The sequence below is a fragment of the Oryzias latipes genome, chromosome 5 (genome assembly GCF_002234675.1).
Source record: "Oryzias latipes chromosome 5, ASM223467v1".
Classification (NCBI taxonomy): Eukaryota; Metazoa; Chordata; class Actinopteri; order Beloniformes; family Adrianichthyidae; genus Oryzias; species Oryzias latipes.
The window spans coordinates 32,224,021-32,247,536 of NC_019863.2; the positions used below are offsets into that span (position 1 = coordinate 32,224,021).

General features: G+C 46.4%; 2 protein-coding genes across 6 annotated transcripts; one reads left to right on the forward strand and one right to left on the reverse strand.

The window, feature by feature from the left end:
* The first annotated feature begins 778 nt into the window (after positions 1–778).
* rnf207 (ring finger protein 207) lies at positions 779–21,828 on the forward strand. 5 transcript variants are annotated; one of them, XM_011475673.3, is made up of 18 exons: positions 779–1,291; positions 1,463–1,653; positions 6,110–6,242; positions 7,123–7,267; positions 7,382–7,463; positions 7,548–7,623; positions 7,872–7,997; positions 8,732–8,778; positions 9,734–9,806; positions 12,324–12,392; positions 12,573–12,641; positions 13,819–13,925; positions 18,783–18,960; positions 19,547–19,732; positions 19,852–19,903; positions 19,981–20,098; positions 20,569–20,664; positions 21,099–21,828. In XM_011475673.3, the coding sequence occupies exons 1-18, from the start codon at positions 1,280–1,282 to the stop codon at positions 21,148–21,150; spliced, it is 1,812 nt and encodes a 603-aa protein (XP_011473975.1). In that variant the 5' UTR covers positions 779–1,279; the 3' UTR covers positions 21,151–21,828. The 5 variants fall into 5 exon arrangements, with proteins under 5 accessions (XP_011473975.1, XP_011473976.1, XP_011473977.1 ...); XM_011475674.3 differs by having other exon boundaries at positions 779–1,204; XM_011475675.3 differs by having other exon boundaries at positions 779–1,199.
* zpr1 (ZPR1 zinc finger) lies at positions 3,408–5,249 on the reverse strand. The gene has a single exon (XM_004069315.4). It carries the CDS (start codon positions 4,967–4,969, stop codon positions 3,629–3,631), a length of 1,341 nt encoding a protein of 446 aa, XP_004069363.1. The 5' UTR covers positions 4,970–5,249; the 3' UTR covers positions 3,408–3,628.
* Positions 21,829–23,516: the final 1,688 nt, after the last annotated feature.

Below are 23,516 nucleotides of genomic sequence, written 5' to 3' on the forward strand. Positions count from 1 at the left end.
CCCAAGGACACTTCGACTCATGGGCGTGCAAGGCGGGAATCGAACCTGCAACCTTACGATCATGGGACGACCGCCCTACCGCTGCACCACGGCCGCCCCATTCCCATTGCTCATCAGCATCCTGTCATCAAAAACAAAGACATTTTTTTTTCAAAGTGTGATGAACTAAAGGATGACAGTTGACCGCATTAATGCAGTTTTTTGTAAATATTTGTTTGTATATTATAAATCCTTCAACCATTGTTTTCTCTCTCTTTATTCTAGTATCTTCCTCCATTTTTTGCCTCTTAACTCCTTCTACAATTTTCATCTATTTCAACCATTCAACTATCCAAATGTTCAGCTCTTTCAGCTTTTTCCAGCTGTGACTTTTGCTCCTTCAAATCCTTGAACTTTTCCAGATATTCCAGGATTTTTGCCTCCATTGAAACACATGGGATTCCTTGGTGCATGAGGTCGCTGGTTCGATACCCGGCTCTGGCATTTTTCACAAACATATCTATTTTGTTATTGTGCTGTTTTCACTTTAGTTGTGGTCAACTTTGAGATATATGTATTTACATGTGGAAATGCAGCTCCTTCTGGTTCTGTTTAGTTCTTCTGCTTCTGGAGTTGTCGGTGCAACGCCGATTACAGCAGAGCGTCTGAGTTTGATGCCGTTTGCAGCAGCAATAGCAGGATGCTAAAAAACGTCTTCCCACAAGCTGTGAGGCTGCTGAACGGACTGCCCCCCCCCCAAACAAGACTGCTGCTAAACGCACAGAAGTCACTTTAGTCAGACTGAATGCTGATCTCCATTTCATGTCTTTTATTGTACTCTATTGCATCTCTATCCTATTTACTGCCATTTCTTTTGATTGTTTTTTTTTATTGCTGCTTCTTTGCACTGTCATGCTAGTGAGAAACAACATCTCGTCTCACCTGTGTATTCCTCTGCAAATACTATGTGTGGAATGACAATAAACCAGATCTTGAATCTTGAATAGGAAATGTCCTCTCTGAACTGCAGCAACACGTGGGGGCTGGCATGGCGAGCGCTGCATGCTGACAGCTGTTTGCCGGGACAGACCCCATCAGCCCGCTGTTGAAGGGTTTCTGCGTCGCCGTCATTCCTGCTGGGGACGGCTGATAGCACCACTGAAAGGTAAGACAGAGGCTGTGCGGACCTCCGTTCTTGCAGCCCACTGCACCGGTGCCGGGTAGGGTGAGTTTACCGGATGTTATGCTGTTGTTAAGCGTGTCTTAATCTGTGCTGACAGCATCTACAGACACGTGTTCCATGTCTGCCCAGGTAGGTCAACAAAGTTTGGCTTAAACAGACGTTTTTAGGTCTGGAAGTTTTGAAATATCAGGAATGCCGGTGCTTCAGGGCCCTCTTTTCTCTGGACGAGTGTTTGATGCAGGCCTGATAGAAACCCAGCGGCTCTGTCAGCTTCTCATGACCCCAACTCTGTGCTTTCAGATGGCGGGAGGGATCTTCAGCGGTCTGGAGAACCTGTGCGTGGTGGACTGTGCCAGCGTCCACCCCCTGGTGTGCCACCTGTGCCGGGAGCAGTACAAATCTCCGTGTTTGCTGGACTGTTACCACATCTTCTGTGCCCGCTGCCTGCGAGGTCGGACCAATGACAGCCGCCTCAGCTGCCCCCTCTGTGGGTAAGAGGTGGTCCGGCCCAGTCCGGGATGCTGGAGCCTTAATAGCCCAAATGCTGCTAATCCACAAATCCTCCGTCAAACTGAAAGCTCTTCGGCTAAAGTCGAGGAGCAACGGCGGTCTATAAATACACCTGGATCAGAACCGTTCGTTCAGATTCCTTCCACTCCAAGCAATATTTAGATTTTGCGGTCCCAGCATCTGATTTGGGGAGATTCCCATGAGGTCAGGCCTTTAATGTGGCCTGACCTATCGGTGGCCAGGTGTGAGTGGCTGAAGCAGCCGCATGTCACCCGACTCTCCTTTGTAATCCACTGACGGGCACAGCAAGTGCCACGGAGGCCGGTGGCATGGCAAAGCATTCAGGTATGTGGAGCAGCGCCAGCGGCTTAGCACCACCGCCGTCACATGACGCCGCTCCACTCATCCCAAATTAAGAAAGGCCTGGTGACTCAGTCCCCTTCAGATCTGTGGTGACATCGTTCTCCATTGGGAGCACGAAGCGACAGGCATGAAGATGTCAGGAGCAGATTTCTTTGACTCATTTCCAACGTTGGATTCTTCTTCCAAAGGAAGTTCTGCAGAACCTGCTGTGCTAATTCTCAACCACTTAAGGCCAAACTGTTTGAACATTTGATTGTTATTTTCAAATCGCTCCCAGTGGTCTTTTCATGATGATTCTGGTGGTTTTCTTTTAGCATAAATCTAAAAATCTGTCGTTTTCTAGGACATAGTTTCTGCAGAGCAGCAGGAGTTCATTAGAAATGTACCAATTCGTTTTTAAGGAACAACTTCAGGACAATTTTCAGCCCAGAACATCCCAGAGTTTTATAGTTAAAGTTTAAATTCATGGTATATTAGACAAGTTCCAGCGAAATGACAAAAACATGTGATTCAAAGAACTAATAAAGAGTGAAAGCATCATGTAAAAGATCCGTTTAGGCTCAGAACCAGGAGTTCTGCAGAACCGACCGCATCGGTTTCTACCTGCCTTCTGCACACGGCGGCCGACTCAGGAGCCGCACAGTCCAGGCGAGCGAACGTCTCTGCAGAACAAAGCTGCTGCATGGCGTTAGAGACCCACTCCCATAAAAAAAACGTTTAAAATAGCACCTCTGAGTATCTCTTTATTCAAATCCTTGTGAATCAGGAGCAGCTGAAAAAAATCCTCTTTGTAAAAGATCCTATTTGTGATGTAGAACATACGCTGGGTGAGGCCGATATCTTAAGGTAAGGTACAAAACATTCACACATTAAGCACCAAAAACTATACAGAAGCAGCACTGAGGCCTGCGGGGCATTGAATGCATCTTCCAGCTCCGCCCCTTTCTGATCCTCCACCTGCAGTCAAACAGATCCATGAACGTCTTGGTTTTCCTCGTCTGAGCTGGAATCTGGATCAGAACTGGACGGCTGGATAGCTATGATAAGTAATCCAACAGGACAGAGTGTAAACAGAGAGCTCTCAGTTACGGGTGACAGGAAAGGGTCCCGCCCACAACTTAGAGGTGAGTTGCAATTGAACTCGTGCTGCTCTGCAGAAACTGTCCCTGAAAACGAGACAGGTTTTTAGATTTTGGCTCAAAACGGCATCATCGTCATCCACCGAGATCTTCTCACCTTCTGTCAGAAAGACCTGCCGTCATTCAAACTCAGACTAACGCCACCATTGAGGTCACGACCCTTTGAAGAGTCACTCGCCACACAAAATCCGATCTAATCCAATCATTTCAATCAGTGTCGACACGGCACCACCTTCTGTCACAAGAAAGCAAAGACTTTTATTAACATCAGCAGTCAAACAGATCCAGTTACCTCCACGTTGCGTTTTATTTACAATCGATCAACTTAAAAGGTTTTTACAGTTCAGAGGTCTTTCTGGAAGCAACCATCTTCCCAGTCTGCAACTTAAAAAGATGAACCTGGAAGGAAATCTCTACAGAAATCATAAAGATGTTTTTTTCATTCTTCTGGGCCTCACTTCTCCTCCTGATAGCCTTCCGTCTTCATGTCGTTCAAGCCCAGGTCTTCGTTCTGCTCGAACGTGCGGGTGTATTTCTCGACGGTCATCTCCGGGTCTTCCTCGGGGGCGTAGACGTTCTGCAGGTAGCTGTTCCCGGCGGGGTCGTCCAGGATGACGTGGATTTTCATTTCTCCCGCCACGATCTGGTCTATTTTCTCCCCGAACTGGGTGAGCTTTTGCAGTCGATCCTCCGTGCTGCTGTCCCCGCAGATGAAGGGGTTCTTCACCACGATCAGGTCTTTGATGTCCTTCAGCAGACCCTCCAGGGTGGTGAATTTGCCCCCCAGAGCCCCCATGCCCAGCTCGAACTCCAGCTCGGGGATGAGGACGCAGCAGGTCTCAGACTTGAGCAGATCTCGGGTCATGTCTGAGGGGTCGGTGACGTGCAGCGTGATCCTGGTGCCCAGCGCCTCGGTGGCCCCTCCCGACTTCACCTCGTTGGTGCGATGGCCGCAGCTGTCGCAGTTGGTGGCCATGATGATGACCTCCTTGAAGTGGGGGATGTCCACCAGCTTCATGTTGGTGGAGGCCGGCGCGCTGCACTCCGGGCAGTTGGTGTTGAAGACCAGGACCTCGCTCTTCATGGTTTCCACGTCGTTGCCGGCCGGTTCTTCGTCCAGGTCGTCGTCGTCGGCCCGGATCCCCAGCTGGCCGTCCTGCTGGGCCGTCCGATTGAACCGGGTCACGGTGAGGGCCTCGTCCCTGTGGGGGGCCGAGGGGTTCTCCACAAAGCTGTTCCCCGACGGATCCTCGATCACCAGAGTGAATTCCTGCTCGACGTCTTTCAGCTTCTTCAGCTTCAGGATGAACTGCTCTATCTTGTGGGCCAGCTCGGGTTCTGCTGCCCTCCTTGCAGGCTGCTCCTGCTCCAGGCCCGACACGGCCCGGTCCAGGAGGCCCTCCACAGTGGAGAGGGAGCCCTTCTGGGTGAAGGGGGGGATCTCAAAGTCCAGCTCGGGGATCCTGGTGGTGGCGCTGTCGGCTTTCACCACCTCCCGGTTCAGGTCCTGCTTGGTTCGGATCCTCAGTGTGTAGCAGATGCCCTGCTCCTGGATCTGCCCCGCAGACTGGATCTCGGTGTTGGACCAGCTGCAGGCGGGGCAGCTGAACGAGCTGACGATGATCTCCTTAAAGAAGGGGATTCTGGTCAGCAGCAGGCGGGTGGTACCGTTCTGGTGGCAGTTCATGCACAGACTCTCGATCTCCGTGGGCTGCTGGTTTTCGTCGTCGGCGCTGATGTCCTTAAAGACGCTGTGGTCGCCGCCCCGCGCGTTTTCCTCTGAGATCACGGACATTTTCCGGGATGAGCGGTACCTTTCAGTTGAAATTACCGTTCGCACGCGCTGTGGTTCGGCCGCAGAACTTTCCAGACTGTTCTCTCCACGTTTGTTTCCAACATGACGGGCTCTTCCGGCTTCTTCTTCTTCTGCCAGAACAGGAGCACCGCTGAACCCTCTGCTGCGCTCTGCTGGCCGGTTTAGGTACTACATCAACAAGGAAGCCAGAAGACTACTACTGAGTTGCAAGCCTCAGCTTGTTTTTAAAGCTCTAGCTCTAAACCAAGACATCTTTACAAGAAATTACAGAACAAGATCAAACTATGAGAAAAAAAAAAGCAAAATTAAAAAATAAATCCAACTAGCTGCAAAAAAAAAGCAGATAGAAAAAAGATATGGTCATTATGGCACCTTGTTCTCCTCCGTGGTCTGCTGGGGAAGCAGCATTGCAGTCAGTGACACCAACAGACTGAACAAGCTGATCAGGAAGGCGGGTTCTGTCATTGGCTGCAAACAGGACACATTTGAAGCAGTGATGGAGAGGAGGTCCCTGAACAGACTCCTTTCAATCATGGACAACCCTGAGCATCCTCTCCATCCTCTCCTGAACAAACAGCGGAGCTCCTTCTCTAGGAGGCTCAGACAGCTCTGCTCCAAAACTGCCCGGTACCAAAAGTCATTCATACCCAATGCAATAACCCTGTACAACAACACACAATGCAGAAGATAACCTTTGCACATTTTTCATTATCTCTTTATTTAGTTGTTTTCTATTTTGCACATTTCTTTTGCACATCTTTTTACTTGCACTGTTCTGTAAATAGCTTTTTAAATGATAATACCTTGATGACTGTATTTATGCTACATTTTCTTGTTCTTGCTTTTTTTTTACTTAATTCTAAGTCTTTTTTCCCTCTGCTGTCAGTTGCCATGGTGACAAACAAATTTCCCACGAGTGGGATCAATAAAGTATCCCTGATTCTGATTCTGATTATAAGATGTGTTTTTTTTCTGTGTTGAGTTTTGATCCTTCATCATTACTTACCCCGCTTAGAAAGGGGTGAAGTAAAGCTGATCCTATATTCACCTTTTTTATTTTTCCAAAGCGTGTTTAAGTAAATGTTTCTAACTAACTAACAGAATTATTCTTACTTTCAGGTACCAGTCAATAGTGAAAGGAAGTAACGGCCTCCCGCCAGAGGACCGCCTGCTGAAGTTTCTGGTTGATAACAACTCTGATGCAGAGGAGAGCGTGCAGTGCGCCAACTGTGACCAGGAAAGTAACACCAAGGTAAGATTCCTTGAACACACTTCTCTACTGCAGTGTCATCAAATACCATTTTCTTCTCTAAAACCTGAGAGATGAACAATAACCGCGTAAACAGATGAACCTTGTAATGCTAGAAAAGACAATTCGGTATTTTTTAATAAAGGTGACACAAAGCATGAACCAATTTCAACAATAGGGTCAGAATATTCATAAACATTGAGCCCCCATCAGTGCAGAGATGAACATTTTCTTCTGTCTACCAGCGTTCAAATACACAATGTGAAGAATTTAAATAGGATCATTGCTGACTGAAAAGAATTGATAGAGAATGGAGTCAAAGTGAATGTAGAAAAAAAATTAATCATCCATCATTAAAGATTTTATTTAATTCTAGTCTTATCTCTTATTTTTTCTGACAATTTTACCGGACACTTTAACCACGGAGTAAAATCAATAGATTTTTTTTAAGCATCAGTCCAATTCAATTAATCTTTGTTTAAAAAAAAAAAAACCTTCATAGCCAAGGCTCCAAAGTGCTGGGATGATGAACAAAAACACTCCAGGATAAAATCCATAAATACACACTGCAAAAACAGGCCCCTTAGAAATGACCCCATTAGCACATTTACTTTAAATAAGCAAAAAGAAAAAACTGTAGATGGAGTAAGAAAAATGGTCTCATTAGGAATTATTATTTTAAGAAAAGCATTCTAGTCATTCCGAAATGCTTTCTCAAACTAAGATTTTTTTGCTTTTGAAAAACTTTAAGAATTTTTGTTTTTGCAAGATGGAAAATAAGACATTTTCCTGAAGATTCCGTTTTTGCAGTTTGGCCTCATTATCTTTTGCAGCTTAACGCTGATAAAGCAGAGAAGTAAAATGTGTGTTTGTGTGCACACAGGAAGCAGGAGTGATGTATTACTGCAACACCTGCTGCCAGCCCCTCTGCGCCGCCTGCAGAGAGACGACACACAAGGCCAGGATGTTTTCCCACCACGAGATCGTCCTGCTGGCCAAACGCACCAAAGCCAAACACAGGAAATGCTGTGAGCTCCACGTGTAACGGTCTTCATAAAGACCAAGAGCGGATCCAAGGATCCCTTACTGTGCCATTTCAAAAAAGATGGTCAGTTTTACAAATGCCACCTTTGTGTCTGCAGCTCTTCACGATGAGCCCTACATCCTTTTCTCAACAGAGAAAAACTCCATGCTTTGCATCAAATGTTTCAGAGACATGCAAGTGTGAGTTCCACCACCGATCCGTCTGTGAGATCCGCTTTTCTCCACCTCTGAATAAATTTGCTGCTTTTGCTTGTTTTTTTGCAGGGAGAGCCGAACTCACTGCATAGATATTGAAACGGCGTACGTGCAGGGGTGTGAGATGTTGGACCAGGCGGTGCTGGTGAGACCATCTCCATGTTTATAACAGCACATGATGAGCAGGTGTGTTCAGAATCTGCTGAGCCTCCTGAAGGAGGGCAGAAGGCGTCTCTATTTGTTTGGTTGTGGATCGCTCGCAGTCGGACAACGTCACTTGGAACATGCCGGACGGGTTTTGGATGTGACAAGGACTTAAGCTTAAATGAAAATGTTTGCACCGTTCATTAACCCAAAGTGGTTTATGAGAAACGTGTAGCTTTTGCTGTGCAGGTGGTGAAGGACCTGCAGAACTCAACTGGAGAAGCAATTCATCTGCTGAGAGCAATGATAGGAGAAGTGGGTCTGAACATGGAGGAAGAGGAGAGTGCAATCTGCAGCCTTTACAACAGCTTACAGGTCAGAGGAAGAATCTTTTTATTGTTTTTACTTTGTTGTGAATTAAAAACTGGTCTAACACTGTTTTTTTTTTTAGAACTTTAAGGAGATTCCATATTTCTAATCAAAGTCAACGCAGATGTTGATTCAAATCTAGGAAACTCTTGATATAAAGGCTAAAAGAGTGTCTGCACTGTCCCTCTGCAGCATCTACACCGTGTCTCTGCAGCGTCTGCACTGTTCCTTTGCAGCGTCTGCAGCATCTGCACTGTTTCTCTGCATCATCTGCACTATGTCTGCAGCGTCTGTACTGTTCTTCTGCAACATCTGCATAGTTTTTCTGCAGCATTTGCACTATGTCTGCAGCGTCTGCACTGTTCTTCTGCAACATCTGCATAGTTTTTCTGCAGCATTTGCACTATGTCTGCAGCGTCTGCACTGTTCTTCTGCAGCGTCTGCACTATGTCTGCAGCATCTGCATTGTTTCTCTGCATCATCTGCACTATGTCTGCAGCGTCTTTACTGTTTCTCTGCAGCATCTGCACTATGTCTGAAGCGTCTGCACTGATCCTCTGCAGCGCTGGCACAGCTTGGCCACTGGATGTCTCTCCTAATCCAACTCAGAAACTGAAGGCTCCACATAAGAAATGCAAATCTTTTTTGTTGTTTTTTTCCTTTACTGTTTCAAAAATTCATCATCAGAGAGCTGAAGGCCATCAGAGGAATAATAAAGATGCTTTTCTCTGATCTGACAGGATAAACTGGCAGAGAGGAAGAAGATTCTGCTGAAAGCAGCTCAGAGGTAAAAATAAGGAAAAGTTTGTGCCATAGTTTTGTTCTCCTGCTGCCACCGGCAGCCTGGATCCTGGTTGTGACACGCTGTGTGGAATTCAGGGAGATGATTGGCATCTTGTTTACTGTGCAAGGATCTCTCTGCACCACAGACAGTCTCACATGAACAAAAAGCCGAGCTGCGCTTAAACTACTTCAGCTTTTAGAACCAAGTTTGCAGAAGCGATTCAGGCAGACAAAGAATGTGGTCGTGTTCAGCAGATGAACAGAGTTACTGAAGAACAGCCACAGCTGCTCAATAAGAAGACTGTAGGATCCAGGCTTTTTCAAACAAGATGAAAAGGATTTTCTGCAGTAAATGTAATGTTTACAAAGAAAGGTCAATAAGTTGCACTGTATTTATTACAGAGGAAGGCTTAATACCTAAAGATCAACATATAGAATGAAATTATTTGAACGTTAACCACTAATCTGGTAGCAAACTACAGAAAGATGTCGTCTGCTGTGGTTCCCCACGGCAGGCGATTGGTATGGGGTTCCGTCCGTGCCAAAAATATGTTTTGGTGTCCAATGTCTATGTCTTTGGTCCATAGACAGTGGATGCAGAAACATATTTTCATATTTTTGGCCCAAACGGAACCCCATAGATTGGAGGAACAGAAGTTTTCTTTTGACATTGTGCTTTGTTGGCGCATGAAGAGGTGGGAGCAGAAGTGGCTGAATCCGTCTCAGCTCTGGCTGACCTTTGTGGCCGCCGTCGTCCGTCTCCGTCGGCCTGGTTTTTCCTCGCTGCCTGGAAGCCGGCGAGCAGCGAGCTTCCCAGAAGAGGCTATTTATATCCCCGTGTGTGTCCGTCCTCACGCCGCGTGTTTGTCAGGAGAGCAGACACAAACGTGCTGATGGTGGTGCTGAAGTATGGATGAACAGATGTGGTGTTTTTTTTATGTTTTTGTGTGTGTTTACAGTCAGCACGAGGAGAAGGAGCGAGCATTAAAGGAGCAGCTGTCACACCTTACCGCCCTCCTGCCAACCCTCCAGGTGAGGAGCAGAATTTAAATAGCCATAATAATCATATGGGAATGTCAAACAAATCCAACAAATGTAACTTATAATGGGAGTGAGGTGAGCAAACAGTGATGGATCTGCATAGAAATGCTGTTAACTGTAAAACAGGAACTGCAGAGACTCCATGGTTTTTACAGCACAGGAGCAGCCAGCGGCAAGCTACTTCCTGTTTGAAAAACCTTATTTTGAAGCCTCTGTTTTTTAGTTTATATGATTTAAAATCAGATTTTTTTGTAATCAAGTTCAATTTAGGTTTTTTGTCACACAGAACTGCTATTTTGAGTTTAATTTTCTTTATCGATACCCTCCACTGTGGGAAAAATGCCACGAAAACATGTTATAAACAACAAAAAACACCAAGAAATAATCTAACTGAACGTGGAGGTGGACCAGTGCCAGACTAAAGCAGAGCGGCCCCCCCTGCCCTGAGTCGTTTGGGTCACAGAAGACATCTGCTCTAAGAGAGATGGAATCGTCTGCAGAAGAAGAAAGACGAAGCAGTTCATCAAACCATGACCCCCCAAGCATCATCAGGGTCTCCAGTCCAACCTTAAAATTCCACCAAAAAGCAAAGTCCTGCCTCAAATAAGAAATGACCCCCCCCCCCCCCCCCCCCCCCAAGGAACCAATTCCTCATGGATGGAAGTTCTGTTCTGAAAACTGTGGGAATACCGAGCGATCCTGCAGCCGGAGAGCAAAGAGCTCTGCTGGGAATAAGAAAATAGGACTCAGAGATATTTCATGTATTATTCGGCCTGACTTCAGCTTAATGCAAAGAGAAGGACTTCGGGTTTGATTCTGGCTTCAGCCGGCAGTGAGCGAGGAGACGCTACAGAATGAGGAATGGCTCTCATCAGATCTCTGCTGGAAAATCATCAGGAATATTCTGGGACCAACAGTTTCCCACCTTGAAGCAGCATCGAAGCAGTTTCCCTGCGTCGATCTGAGACGGGATGTTTGGTCAAATTACGGAGAGGAGTGTCATGTATGTGTGAGCTGAGGGACTGCTGAACACCAGCGTGACCTCCAGAAAACAAACCATGCCGTCCTCCCTCATGTCTTTAAGACACGTTCACTGTCTGAGACTAAAATCTGACCTTCAGCCTGTCACGCACATGCATGCTGCGGGTGACAGGTCGTAGTGTCAACACGTAAAGCTGGACAAGCAGGGAGGGAATTCTTCTTTTTCTACTGTTCACTAGCACATGTCCGACATGTTGAAGCAGTGCAGATCTGGTGAATCCTGCCTCAGACTTTTTCTTCCTCAGCTCCATTCCGATACATGACCGACTTGGTGTCATAGAGCTCCAGCCGGGCGACAAACTGCAATTTTTAATTTGTCCTGCGTGATCAATTTTCAAATGTTTGGCACTTCTGTGAATCAAACGTGACGCCATCCATACGTCCCGACCAAATCCAAGTCTCCTGTTTGGTCAAAGCTCAACCTGGTTCCAATTGAACCCGCGTTCAATGGCTGCGCGTTTTGTACGTAGAGCCCAAAGGCGGTCGTAAACATTTCCGTAGAGATGTTGTAGATAACCCCCCCAAATCCGGCAAACTTTGTGCGAGGTGCCCGTTGGTGGCGTTCACGTGATACGTGCGCGCTCCTCGATGCAGCCTGAATGTTAGACATGAAGGAAATTAGACAATCAGGGCCTAGTTTGTGTGGACGTCCTACGGGCAGTTAAGCATCACGTGCACACCACGTGCGTGCAGCATTTGCGTGCGGTCAGTAAGGAGACACGCCGGCATCACCCGTACGTCATAAGTGCGTGAAACGTACGAATAGTTTACGGTGCATTGACCACACCCAGAACAATGGTACCTTCCATTTTCATGACATCCTTTGAGGTCACCGTACAGCAAAGACCCCCCTCCGTAAGATGCCGCCCCTCCTCTCTACGACCCTGAAAAACCAAAAATGGATGCGTCATGTGACTAAGACTTTAACCTGTTGGAGAAGGAAGAAACTTTGTGCTCGTCTGTCTTTAGCTAAACGACCAAACATTTAAGTGTTTGGGTCATAAAGCTGCAGCAGATATTAAAAACGCATGACAGAAGCCACGGTGCATAGACCAGAAATGACGTCATCTGTAACAGAACACCTGCACTGCACAGTTTGTGCTGCTCATTTTAACATAAACATTATTTTGATGATAAACTATTTCCATCTTAAACCCAAAATTCTGTTTATTCTAGAAGTCTGGAGGGTTTTGCAGCAGCAGGATCAGTGATTCTGAATCTATTCTGTTTGTTTCTCTGCAGCAGGAATCCGTCTTCAGGCTTTGCTCCTTTCTTTAATTCCAGATTCATTCCTCATCTTTGTCCACTTTCACTCTTTGGCCAAACTGAAACCAGGTTTTCGCTCTAACCGGCGTCTCGGCTGAAAGCCTTTTTGAAAGGTTGCTCTTTGGGCGACCTCTCGACAAACTGCCGTTTTCACACCTGAGTGATGCCTCAGCTCTGAACTTTCACCTCTGACTCTTTCAGGTCCACCTGGTCACCTGTTCTGCCTTCCTCAGCTCAGCAAACAAGTACGAGTTTTTGGACATGGGCTATGTGAGTGCACTGTGAGAGCCGCATTCACCCGCTTGTGAGCAAACAAATCAGGTTCAGAGGAAACAACTGAAGTTAGACCTTCTCATTTCAAAATGCTCAGTCAGGAGTTCCATGAGAGACGTTTCTGCATGTCTGGACTGAGGCTGAAACTGTTCTCTCCATCAATTCTTGCTTACGCAGCAACTCATGGAGCGGCTGAAGAAGATTGTGAAGCTTCCTCATCGCCTGCGACCAGTGCAGAGCAGCAAAGTGAGCACAACCGCCGCCGCCGTGTGCACCCTCACAGAGCGCCAGGCGCCACGTTTTTCTGCTCTTCTCAAATGACAGCATCATTTCATAGACACACAAAACTGATGATAACATATTTCTGACTTCAGGCTTTGATTAACTTCATCTTTGGTCGTTTTAACTCAGATTTTTCTCTATGGCGTCACGTAAATCTGCTTTTCCGTAAACGTGCGCTGAACTTCCAAAGGTCTCCATGGAAACCGCCACGTTTTTTGTAGTTTTTCTTTTTTGACGAGGAGCTCCAAATACTTCATTTTCTGATCATTCTTCCTAGTTTGTTGAAATGCAGCACAGAGCTGAGAGTTCCCAGCAAACTACCCAGATGACGCGTTACAGACGTGCTGAGCGTCTGTGAATCAACTTCAGCTTCACTTTTCTTCATTAACTCCTTCAGCTCCAAAATGACCTCAGTTTGGCGTCTGCTTCACAGCAAAAACAGTTTTCATCATTTGGAAACAAATTCTGACACAAAGCAGTTAAAGAGCTGTTTGCTCATAGTTTCAGGTTTATTTATTTCTTTGTTAGTTATTGTGACTGGCTCCACAGTGGGACAGTGGTCAGCAGGTGGTTCAAATCCCGGCAGGGCTCTCCCTGTGTGGAGTTTGCGTGTTCTCCCCGTGCACGGCTGGGTTTTGTCCGGGAACTCCGGCTTCCTCCCAGCGTCCAGAAACACGACATCGGTTTATTGGTTTCTTTAAACCAGGGGTCAGAATCCTAGGCCTACAGGGCCGTTGTCCCACTTGCTTTCCAACCATCCGTTGACCAACCGTTGAGGCTCCTCATTGGCCAACCAGGCCAACCAGGCTCCTCATTGGCCAAACACACCTGGTCCAGGTAATCAGCAGCAGGTAAGGCAGGATTTCTGGGAAACCAGCAGGAGGCCGGCGGTCCAGGTCTGGGATCTGACACCCCTGCTCCAAAGTGTCCATCGGTGCGCATGTGTGAGTGATTGTTTTAGACTGCCGACCTGTCCAGAGTGCGTCCCGCCCCGGGACAGGCTGCGGCGACCCCCCGAGGGTTGGAGCGGGTTAGGGAGGTGGATGGATGGTTTCTGTGCCGACAGACTCTCTTCCTGTGTTTCAGTGTTTTCTTTGAGATTGGGGGGATTTCCTGAACGAGTTCTCTGCTGCTTTGTCAGATCAACACCGAGTACAGAAGTGAGTTTGCTCGCTGTCTGGAGCCGCTGCTGCAGATCGGACCGCGCTGCCCCCCCTCTGTCACCGGCTCTTCCAGCATACTGACCAGGTAAGTCACAGGCACCTGTCCGAGGGCCGGACCTACGGTTTTCGGGCTGTCCGGATCCATGGAGGGTCATCCGGGTCTACGACCTTGATAGGGTCACCTGCGTGTCCTGTACGGGTTTGACCGTTTATGGCCCGCAGACGGCCCACATCCACCCGGTCTGAAGCTTATAGGATCACCGTCGCATCCATCGATTATTCCCTCCACGAGTTCTTGGTTTTAGAGTGTTGTTGCTGACCGACACACGTCTGTGGGATGTTCTGAATTCTTCTGAGAAACCCGAACAGCTCGGCAGGAAAGTTCACGCTGGTGAAGCGTCCAAACTCAAAATCCCTAAATGGTTTACAAGTACAGGGGGGGGGGGGGGACGGCGCCGCGCTGAATGTCAGTTATTCTGTCTGTCTGCGAGCGCCGGACACTGATCTGTTTACATAATTCACCTTGATGCAGGGGGCCTGGTTGGGAGGGGGTCCTGATTTAGAAAGCGGCAGTGGTTAGATAACGTTCAGGTAATGAATGACCACAGTTCCCACATCAGACATCATCAGCTGATCCCACAGCAACACGTGTGTTTTAGACTTCAAGCTACTTTCTTCAGGTTCCATCAGTTCAGGTCACAAATAAAAGCTTTTTGGGAGCTTCCTGCACCCTTTTCCTCCTCACTTCACCTCCTCCCAGCAGTTTTCTTTCCCTCCAAACTGTCCGCAGGTTCCTGAACAGATCTTCCAAAAGCCAGAGCAGGACACAGAGTGGGCAGGGGTTGGTGCCGGGCCGCCTGGCACTATTTTTATCATAACTTCACAGAACTCTTTAGGATTCAGCTGCAGGTTGGCTCACAGGACCGGCCGGGCCCTTTTTGCGCCAAGCCAATGGTGTCCCTGCTTTAGTTCAGGCAGCGTCTTTATTTGGCGTCAGAGGACACAGACGGCGCGGGATCATGCTGCAGGGCTGCTTATGCGTCAGCCCTGAACAGGAAGGCGGGTGGACCGCTGAGCCACCAGATCACAGGTAAACCTCCACTTGGTGTTCGGAAAGCGGCTGGATTTGGGACAAACAATCGGATTCTAAACTGGGATGCATCGCTGAAAGTCGTCCAGTTTGTTTAGGAAATTTTGCCTCAAAACCTTCCAGCTTAGTGTTTTCCAACCTGCAGCTCGTTACCCAGCATGCCTGTGTTTGCTGGCTGGTCTTGACGGGGAGTTTCTGAAAGCATCCGATCAGCCAGAGAGGGCCGGCCGGCCTGGTTTCTGTCATCGTTCTGGAGAACGGAGGATAAGTGAACCTGGAACGTCTTTTCATGGAAGAGATGGCGCCCGGCTGCTGTCAGAGTCTTCTGCTGGCTTGGCTTGGAGGTGGCCTCACCTGCCAGCAGGAGACAGAAGAGGGGAGACAGTTTGACTCCCCCCTCAGCTTCTGTGAAGCAGCTCTGACAGCTTCATCTCTGTGTGTGACGAATGAAGCAGACGTCCTCGTTTCTGTTTCTGCTGAAACCCAACCATGAAATACTGATGTATGAACAACTGAAGGGGCCAATGGGTACAGACAATCCAGATACCAAATCCTCATGTTGTTCATTTTTTCTAAACGTTTCTTTTGCTGCGTTAAACATTTTTTAGTTTGGATGAAATACAGACAGAAACTTTGGCTTCTTTTGTGTTTTAAAGTTTAAAAAAGTCTTTTTTTTCCATCCAACAGCTAAATGGCCTGAAGGATTAAATTAGTTTTTGCTTCTTTAACAAATATATAGAGCTTTAATTAAAGTTTTAAATTGGACCAAGAAAGAAATAAAATGAGTGAACTCTTACATAAAGGAAAACAAAGGAGATACAAATGTATATCTAGATTTAGTTTGGTACCTGCACTCATGCATAAATCTACTTCTACAATCTGCAGTAATGATCCTACTGCTCCGTATTGATATCTTCTTCATCAGTCTAATTCCCAGCCTGAGATCATATTGAAGTCTTTCCTCTCAGCTGCCGCCTGCTGCGTCATTCATGTTTCAGCAGTTTGACTGGAATCTGGCTTCTGCAGATGACTGTTATTAATGGGAGTAAACGTTAGTGGAAGTGTCTCTCGTTTACCCAGAACCCTTCTGTTTGATAGATGGATCTTTATTTGTTAGCGTCGAACGTGAAATGAACTTAAAAGCGCATTCTGGTCAGTCCAATATTCAGACCTTTAAAAAATAAATAATTTATTACTAAAATAATAAATAATGAATAAAAAGCGCTTCAATATGTGTTCAAACAGTTAGAAACCAATTATAAAAATAATTCATGTGAAGAAAGCTATTTGATGGCGAGCGAGCCTCCAGCCCCCTGCTCCACCGATGAACTAGATCAATGACGTCCATAGTGTCTGTATTATTAACTGACTTGTCAGGTTTTCTGTTATCAGACACGGTGGTTTGTTCACATTCCTGACATCGAAGTTAGATCCATGTAGGACTTCGCTTTCCCTCATCTGAGTGCGAAAACGTTACGGTTGCAAAGCTCTGATACTCCTCGCCAGTTTTGTTGCGCCACTAATGTTAGTTTGGGGGTCATGAGGGGCTGTAAGCTAGAGGGAGAGCGTGTTAACCAAGGGATGACGGGAAATGAGGACAGGCTTACTCCGTATAAAACCAAAAATGATTGGAGTGGGGCTGCATTCATAATCTTTTACATGTTCATACAAATATGGGGTCTGTTTTTAATTATACACATTTTATATCATTTGTCTGCATTGGATACATTCATGTTATCCATATTATGGCCCGCAGCAGCAGTCACTGACTTTAAGGACCATATTGTTTTCGCAGTTGGAACGACGACTTCGACGCCTTTCAGCGAGAATGTGACCCCCGCCGCATGCTCGAAAAGTCACCAAAATGAATTTTCCACAAAGTCAACTTCACTCCCCCCGAAGACGATGACATCACGGCCAGCGATCCCGTCAAAAAAATGAATAGGCCGAAAATCGCGTATGGGGCCGAACAAAATGTACTTCGAAATACAGTTGCGAAACCAAAACACACGTGTCGGGGATATCCCAAAGAAGTTTTGAAATCATGACGGGACGGCTACACGACCTACGGCTTGGCGGCCATTTTGTGGCGAACTCTGAGAATTGGCGATTTTTGTGTTTTCCCACGATATGGGAAACAACACTTTTGTTTGGGCGATTTTCACGCAATTGCACACACATGCCACCGGCTCGATTCTACAACTACTAAGTTTCGTTGACCTTTGACCTTGGGAAGGGGCGGCCATCTTGAATTTAAAAAGACAAGCACCAGTAACAGATACAAACGAAAACTCGTCCTAGGGATTTTTATCGATCTTCTTGAAACTTCTCGGGCATCAATGGCAAGCTACTGTGGACAAAATGTTGGAATTAAAAGTTGTAGATTTTGAATGGCGTGCGCGTGTTGCGATTTTAGCTAGCTCGCACATATTTTATCGGAATGTCCTGAAAGTGAAATATGCGATTCCCTGGCCCATACTGAACAAAACGATGTCACATACGACAAAATCGATACAGGAATGTAGGCGTGGTAAGCCAAAAACGATCGCAAAAAAAAAGGGCTGACTCGGCTAAAAAAAAAATGCGGATTTTTTTTTTAAGAATCAGCTAACAAAACCCAGATAACTTTGTCGCGTATATCCAAACAAAGTTTTGGAATCATTACGTGATGGCAACACCACCTACGGTTTGGCGGCCATTTTGTGCTAAAATCAGCCATTTTGAGATTTTCGCGTTATTACACAATATGGAAAAATGAACTTTTCTCTGAGCGATTTTCATGAAATTTGACAAACATGTCCCTAGCGTAAGTCTACATTCACCTCTGGAGTTTCGTCGACCTTTGACCTCGGGAAAGGGCTGCCATCTTGAATTTTACATAAAAACACCTTTACCGCCGGATTCAAACGTAAACTTGTCGTTGGAATTTTCATCGATCATCTCGAAACTTTTTGGGCATCAATGGGAAGCTACTTTGGGAAAAATGTTGGAATTAGAAGTTGTAGATTTTGAACGGCGTGCATGTGGCGAGCTAGCAAAGTGGTGCACTGTTATAACTCCCATGCCTTTCATTAGAATACAGTGAAAATTGAATGCATGCATCCATGGCAGGAACTGAACACAATTAAAAACACTGGATATGGACATATAAGGAATGTGGGCGTGGTTAGCATAAAACCACTGTTGCTGATGAAGGACAACAAAAAGTTTTCTTTTGCCGAATCATCTGAAACTGACGTCGATCTGTTCGTCCTCCCAAGGCGACCAAAACATAAAATGGTTGCTATGGAGATAAAATCAACAGAAAAGCCGCCATTTTGAAAAAAGTGTTGTTTTTTTTTTAATCTACTTATGACATATAGCTCTCACCAATGGAGCAATGTGTTTTTCTGAGTCAGTTGATGATGCTGAACGCTATACTAGCACTTTTAAGCAAATTAGCATAGTTAGCACAAGTAGCATTTACAGTTCTGACTAGCGTTGATCAAAGGTGGCCGGTGAGTCCGGTGGAGCCAGTAGAGGCGGTGAGGGCGGCGGTGAGGGCGGCGGTGGTGCGTAGAGTTGGGCGCGGAAGGCGTGTTGCGTCTGCGGGCCATACAACGCCGCTTGCGGCTTTAATTTATCATGTTCTTCGTACTTATCTTGCAGCGCTTTTTGCAGCGTATTCAGAACTGGGCTAAATCTTTGCAGCTTTAGGAAACAGTAAAAGTCTCAGTGAAGTTCAGTCCCATAGAAAAAATACAAACCCTTTAGCAGGTTTGTGTTCTGGATTCAGAGCAACGACCCAAAGAAGAACCATCTGACTGCAGTAACTGCTGAGCCAGACTTTCATCCTTTGCTCCTCATTTTAAGGCTTCAGTCTCCGCTGTCCATGACCTGCCGCTCCCCGTCACTCAGTGAAATGGCCCTCGGTTCCGCATTTGGCCGAAGGCCCACGTCCCACCGCAACATCTGCACCAAGGTCCTCCTGGCCGAAGGCAAGGAGACGCCGTTCACGGAGCACTGCCGCAACTATGAGAACACCTACAGGGTGAGAGACGACCGTCAACACCCACAGACGGACAGAGGATCTGCTTTAACGCATGAACATCATGTCCGATCCGATCCGTCCATGAGCTGAAGACAAGCAGCACATTTAACCCTTGTGCAATCCTAAGCACTTTAACGTTGGGAGTTGGGTCATCTAGACCCACTAGTCAGTGCTCTGAAGCCTTTTTCTTCAATGATTTGCGATCTTCACTGGTGTCCATGGATTATATGAAATCTTTCCACCTTTATCCACCTTTGTCATGGTAGGGAGAACACGTCAATGGAAGGGGGGGTCATCTATGATAGCACAAGGGTTAGAGGCGTTTGTTTTGCTGCTCATTTGGATGAACAGAAACCCGTGTTCATCCAAGGAGTGACTTCATTTAGGCGTCACGTCAGACTGACAGCCAAACGTGGTCACACTTCTGTTGACCATCGGATTACAACAATCAGATCATTTTACTCGCCTCCAATCTAGGAAATATTTCTGTGTGAGCTTCCAAAGACAACACACAATTTAAGAGTGTTTTTGGGTGTGCATGAATGTGTGTGTCTTTGTGCGTGCATTTGTGCGTGTGCTTTTCCAGAGTCTGCAGACAGAGATCCAGAGTCTGAAGGACCAGGTTCAGGAGCTTCACCGGGATCTGACCAAACATCACTCCATCATCAACACAGAGAAAATGGGGGAAATCCTGGACAGATCTCTGCACGTCGACAGTCAGATTGGAGTCCAGTACTCCACCGTGGAAACCATGAGGGTCATCTTTGAGGAGGTCAGTCTGGTGACCATCCGAACCCTTTCCCTGCTGCCGCTGCTGGTCAGAACCGCGGGGCTGTGGGGCGGCGGTAAACCGCTTGGGCTTAACCAACCCTCTGAACCTTTCCCTCACAGATCTGGGATGAGACTTTTCAGAGGGTCAGCAACGAGCAGGAGATCTACGAAGGTTGGTCCTCACCAATCCCAACACTTCTGTTGCACCTTTTTTCTAAAACTGAAGTTCTGTGTCGTCCCTGAATCCAGCGCAGCTGCAAGACCTGATGCAGCTGAAGCAGGAGAACTCCTACCTGACCACCATCACCAGACAGATCAGCCCATACATCCTGTCTATAGCTAAAGTCAAGGAGAGACTGGAGCCCAGGTGGGTCGGCTCGCCCTTCCTGGTGACGTCCTCGTCATGGATGAAAAGATTTTCCTTTGTTTTTTAGAGACTTTTCTTAGAGGCAGTTTTAGACGTTGTTGTTTTTAAAATTTGGTTGTTTTTATGAAAAGCACTTTGAGTAGCACGAGTTGGAAAAGTGCTACAGAAATACAGATTAGATTAAAATAGATCAGGCTGTGGATTACAGTGGTTTAAATATGTGGAAATATCTGATCTGATCTGATTGTATGCACACTTCACTGCTTAGAATCATATTTTATAACTTATATATAACTTAAAAATTACGAAAACAAAAGAATTGAGGAGAAAATATTTTTAAGTAATTTAATTTAGTCTCAGCTCCCTAAATGTAAATTTTTGCTAAATCTTTAATGCACCATACATGCATATATTCATTTAGAGATAGTCATGACAACAAGAAAGCATTATCACAAAAACACTTGTTGTAGGTTTCAGGAGCCCAAAGAGCATGAACTCGATGACCGCACAGAAACGATGCTGAAAATCTACGAGGACGGCACGACGCCGAAGGAGAAGCAAGGCAGGTATTTGTCCCAAAGATGTGACACGAAAACGTCCCTCTATGAACAAATCCTTTGGTGTCTCTTTGTACTATCTTCAAATGCCTTCTCTGCATTTTCTTTGTAACCCTTGTGCTATCCTGGGCACCTTAACATTGGGAGGTGGGTCATCTAGACCCACTAGACAGTGCTCTGAACCTTTTTTCTTCAATGATTTGTGATCTTCACTGGTGTCCATGGATTACATGAAATCTTTCCACCTTTATCCACCTTTGTCATGGTAGGGAGAACACGTCAATGGAAGGTTGGGATCATAGGATAGCACAAGGGTTAAAGAATAAATCTAAAATCAGTCTGAAGGTTTGAATGATTTTGATTGGATGATTGTCTGCAGAATTCGGACTCAAGTGCAGAGTCTGCCGTTCTCCTGGATGATGACGCTCCTCGTGTGTTTTCAGGGACAGCAGCAGCCGGGTCACAGAGAACAGCCGCCCTCTGATGCTGAGGTAACGAGGCGGCGGGCGGATTCCTGCGCCGTCCTCCCCCCGAGCGATGACACCTCCTCAGAGCAGAGCTGTCGGGGCCCCCGCCTGGACTGACACTAAGTGGATGTAGGTGTGTGACAAAGACTTGCAGCTGTCACAGACGATGCTGAGGGGAAAAACAACCCCGTTCTGAGTTATTCAGGAGCCAGACGGCGTCCTGTGGACAGAGCAGAATCTGGAATATTTATTTGAATTGATCCTTGGTTTGGTTTTGAAATGTTTGCGATCTTGAAGCCCCCTTCCGATCATCTTTTAATCAAAGCGTTCCCAGTGGTCTTGTTATCATGATGATGCCCATTTTAGTCAAAATCAAAAATCCTGTGTCGCCGTCAGGGAAAATAGTTTCTGCAGAGCGACAGGAGCTCATTAGAAATTCACTCCTGGGTTGTAGATGGGACCGTTGCTGCAGAGCAACCCCGCCCCTACTTCCCATCACCCATAATTGAGAGCTCTCTGTTCTCTGTCTGTTCTGCAGAGCGGCAAGTGTTCATTTGAAACGTATCTACGAGATCTGGGTGGGACCGGTGCGGAGTAAGCCTCCGCTAATTTCCCATCATCCCAACCTGATCATCTTTTTAACCTGCAACGGCAGGAGTTCAGCAGGAATTCACCTCTGAGTTGTGGGCGGGACTGTTAGCCTCGGCTAATTTCCCATCATCCCTTGGTTTACACTCTCTCCCACTAGCTTACAGCCCCTCACACCCCCAACCTAACATTAGCGGTGCAACAAAAACAGCAGCAAATCAGATCCATCCATCCGTCCAGTTCTGATCCGGATTCCAGCTCAGACCAGGAAAACAAGGACGTTCATGGATCTTTTTTTCTGCAGGTGAATGATCAGAAAGGGGCGGGGCAGGGAGCTTGTAGCCCCACCCAGCGCTTTTTCTACATCACAAATACAATCCTTTTTAAACTGCTTTTTATTTATCGGCTTCGTATTCACGATTTGAAAAAAGGGTTACTCAAAAATGTAATTTTATTCTGAAGATGTTAGAAACAGCATTTTTATCAAAGTGGGGCTTTAGGACTAGGTTTTTTCACGTTGTGCGGGTAAGTCTCTGCATGATGTTGGATGCTAAATCCCAGTCACCTGACTGGATGTTTCCCTGACATCTGGAGCGCAGAATGTAAAGGTTTCCCTCATTGACATGATCTGACACATTTCTGTCCACATGCGCTGCATTTACATCACGTTTTCTTAGTGTTTTTCACAAATAGAAGCGTTCATATCTGCGAGTTACAGGTTGGTTTGGATGCTAAGTTTGAATGTATAAAGAAAACTATCAATGTTTCCGTCTCCTACTTGGTTTTTAGACCAAAAGCGTCTCCTGAAAAATGTTCCCTTTGTCTTGTTGCAACGCAGCAAACAAACGTGTTGGAAAAAAGTCATTATTGTTGGTCAACCTTTGCAGGATAAACATGTTTTTTTTCTGCAAGGAAAAGAACTGCAGCGGCCAACATTAATTCAAGGTGAAACGTCCCCATCTGCTTGCAGCTGAGAGGGAGGTGAGCTCTATCCTCGGCACAGACACAGAGAATAGTGAGCAGGTGGACGGACGGCCTCCGCAAACGCCACCAGGAGGGAGTTTGGTTTGCATGTTCAGAGCAACAGGAGGAGTCGGCCTTCAGGAAGTGCAGCTCTGCGGCGGAGTCAAAGGTGCAGATTCATTAAAAATGCATTTGTGACAGCAGAGCGGGGAACGGCTGCGCCTGCGTTGAGCCGCACAACTTCCTCCCTGCGGTCGTCCATCATCTGCACTCATCCAGCTGCAGCCCGGCTCCTCATTATCCTCCCGTTTGTGCCTCCTCCTCCTCCTCCTGCTCCCCCACAGGAGGAGCAAGCTCCTGCATGTCTTTTAGCATTAATGACGCTTCACAGCAACAAACCTGCATTTGGCAGACAGACTGCTGGAGGACGCTTGTCCTCTTCTAACTGCAGACTTTAAAGAAAAAAGAGAAAAACAGCTGAGCTACAATGAAAATTTAAAGATCTTCAGGCAAAAACTGGGTCATTAAGGAGAATTATGCGGCTTTTATTTCACATTCAAACAGATCAAACGTGAAGCTGAGTCAATAATGTCGCACGCGGATCTGTAATTAGTCTGGAAGATTTACTGGCTGGAAATGGATTTACAGTTTAATTTATTTTTTATGGGTTTGAGTTTTTTCATCAATGCGTCCCTGCTTTAAATTCATACTTTCAGAGTTAAATAAGTTATAGACTTATTTCAGAGTCAGCTTAGTTTCGTGGAAAGTCACATTGATAGTGCTGCTCGTATGAATTTTGCATGAAACGACTTTGTTTCGGGACGTTTTTCTATCGGCGTGAGA

Coding starts and splice junctions, on each gene's coding strand:
- zpr1 (XM_004069315.4), bottom strand. CDS start 4,969: ATGTCCGTGATCTCAGAGGAAAACGCGCGGGGCGGCGACCACAGCGTC.
- rnf207 (XM_011475673.3), top strand. Junction 6,243..7,122: donor ACCAGGAAAGTAACACCAAG/GTAAGATTCCTT, acceptor GTGTGCACACAG/GAAGCAGGAGTGATGTATTA. Junction 7,464..7,547: donor TGTTTCAGAGACATGCAAGT/GTGAGTTCCACC, acceptor GTTTTTTTGCAG/GGAGAGCCGAACTCACTGCA.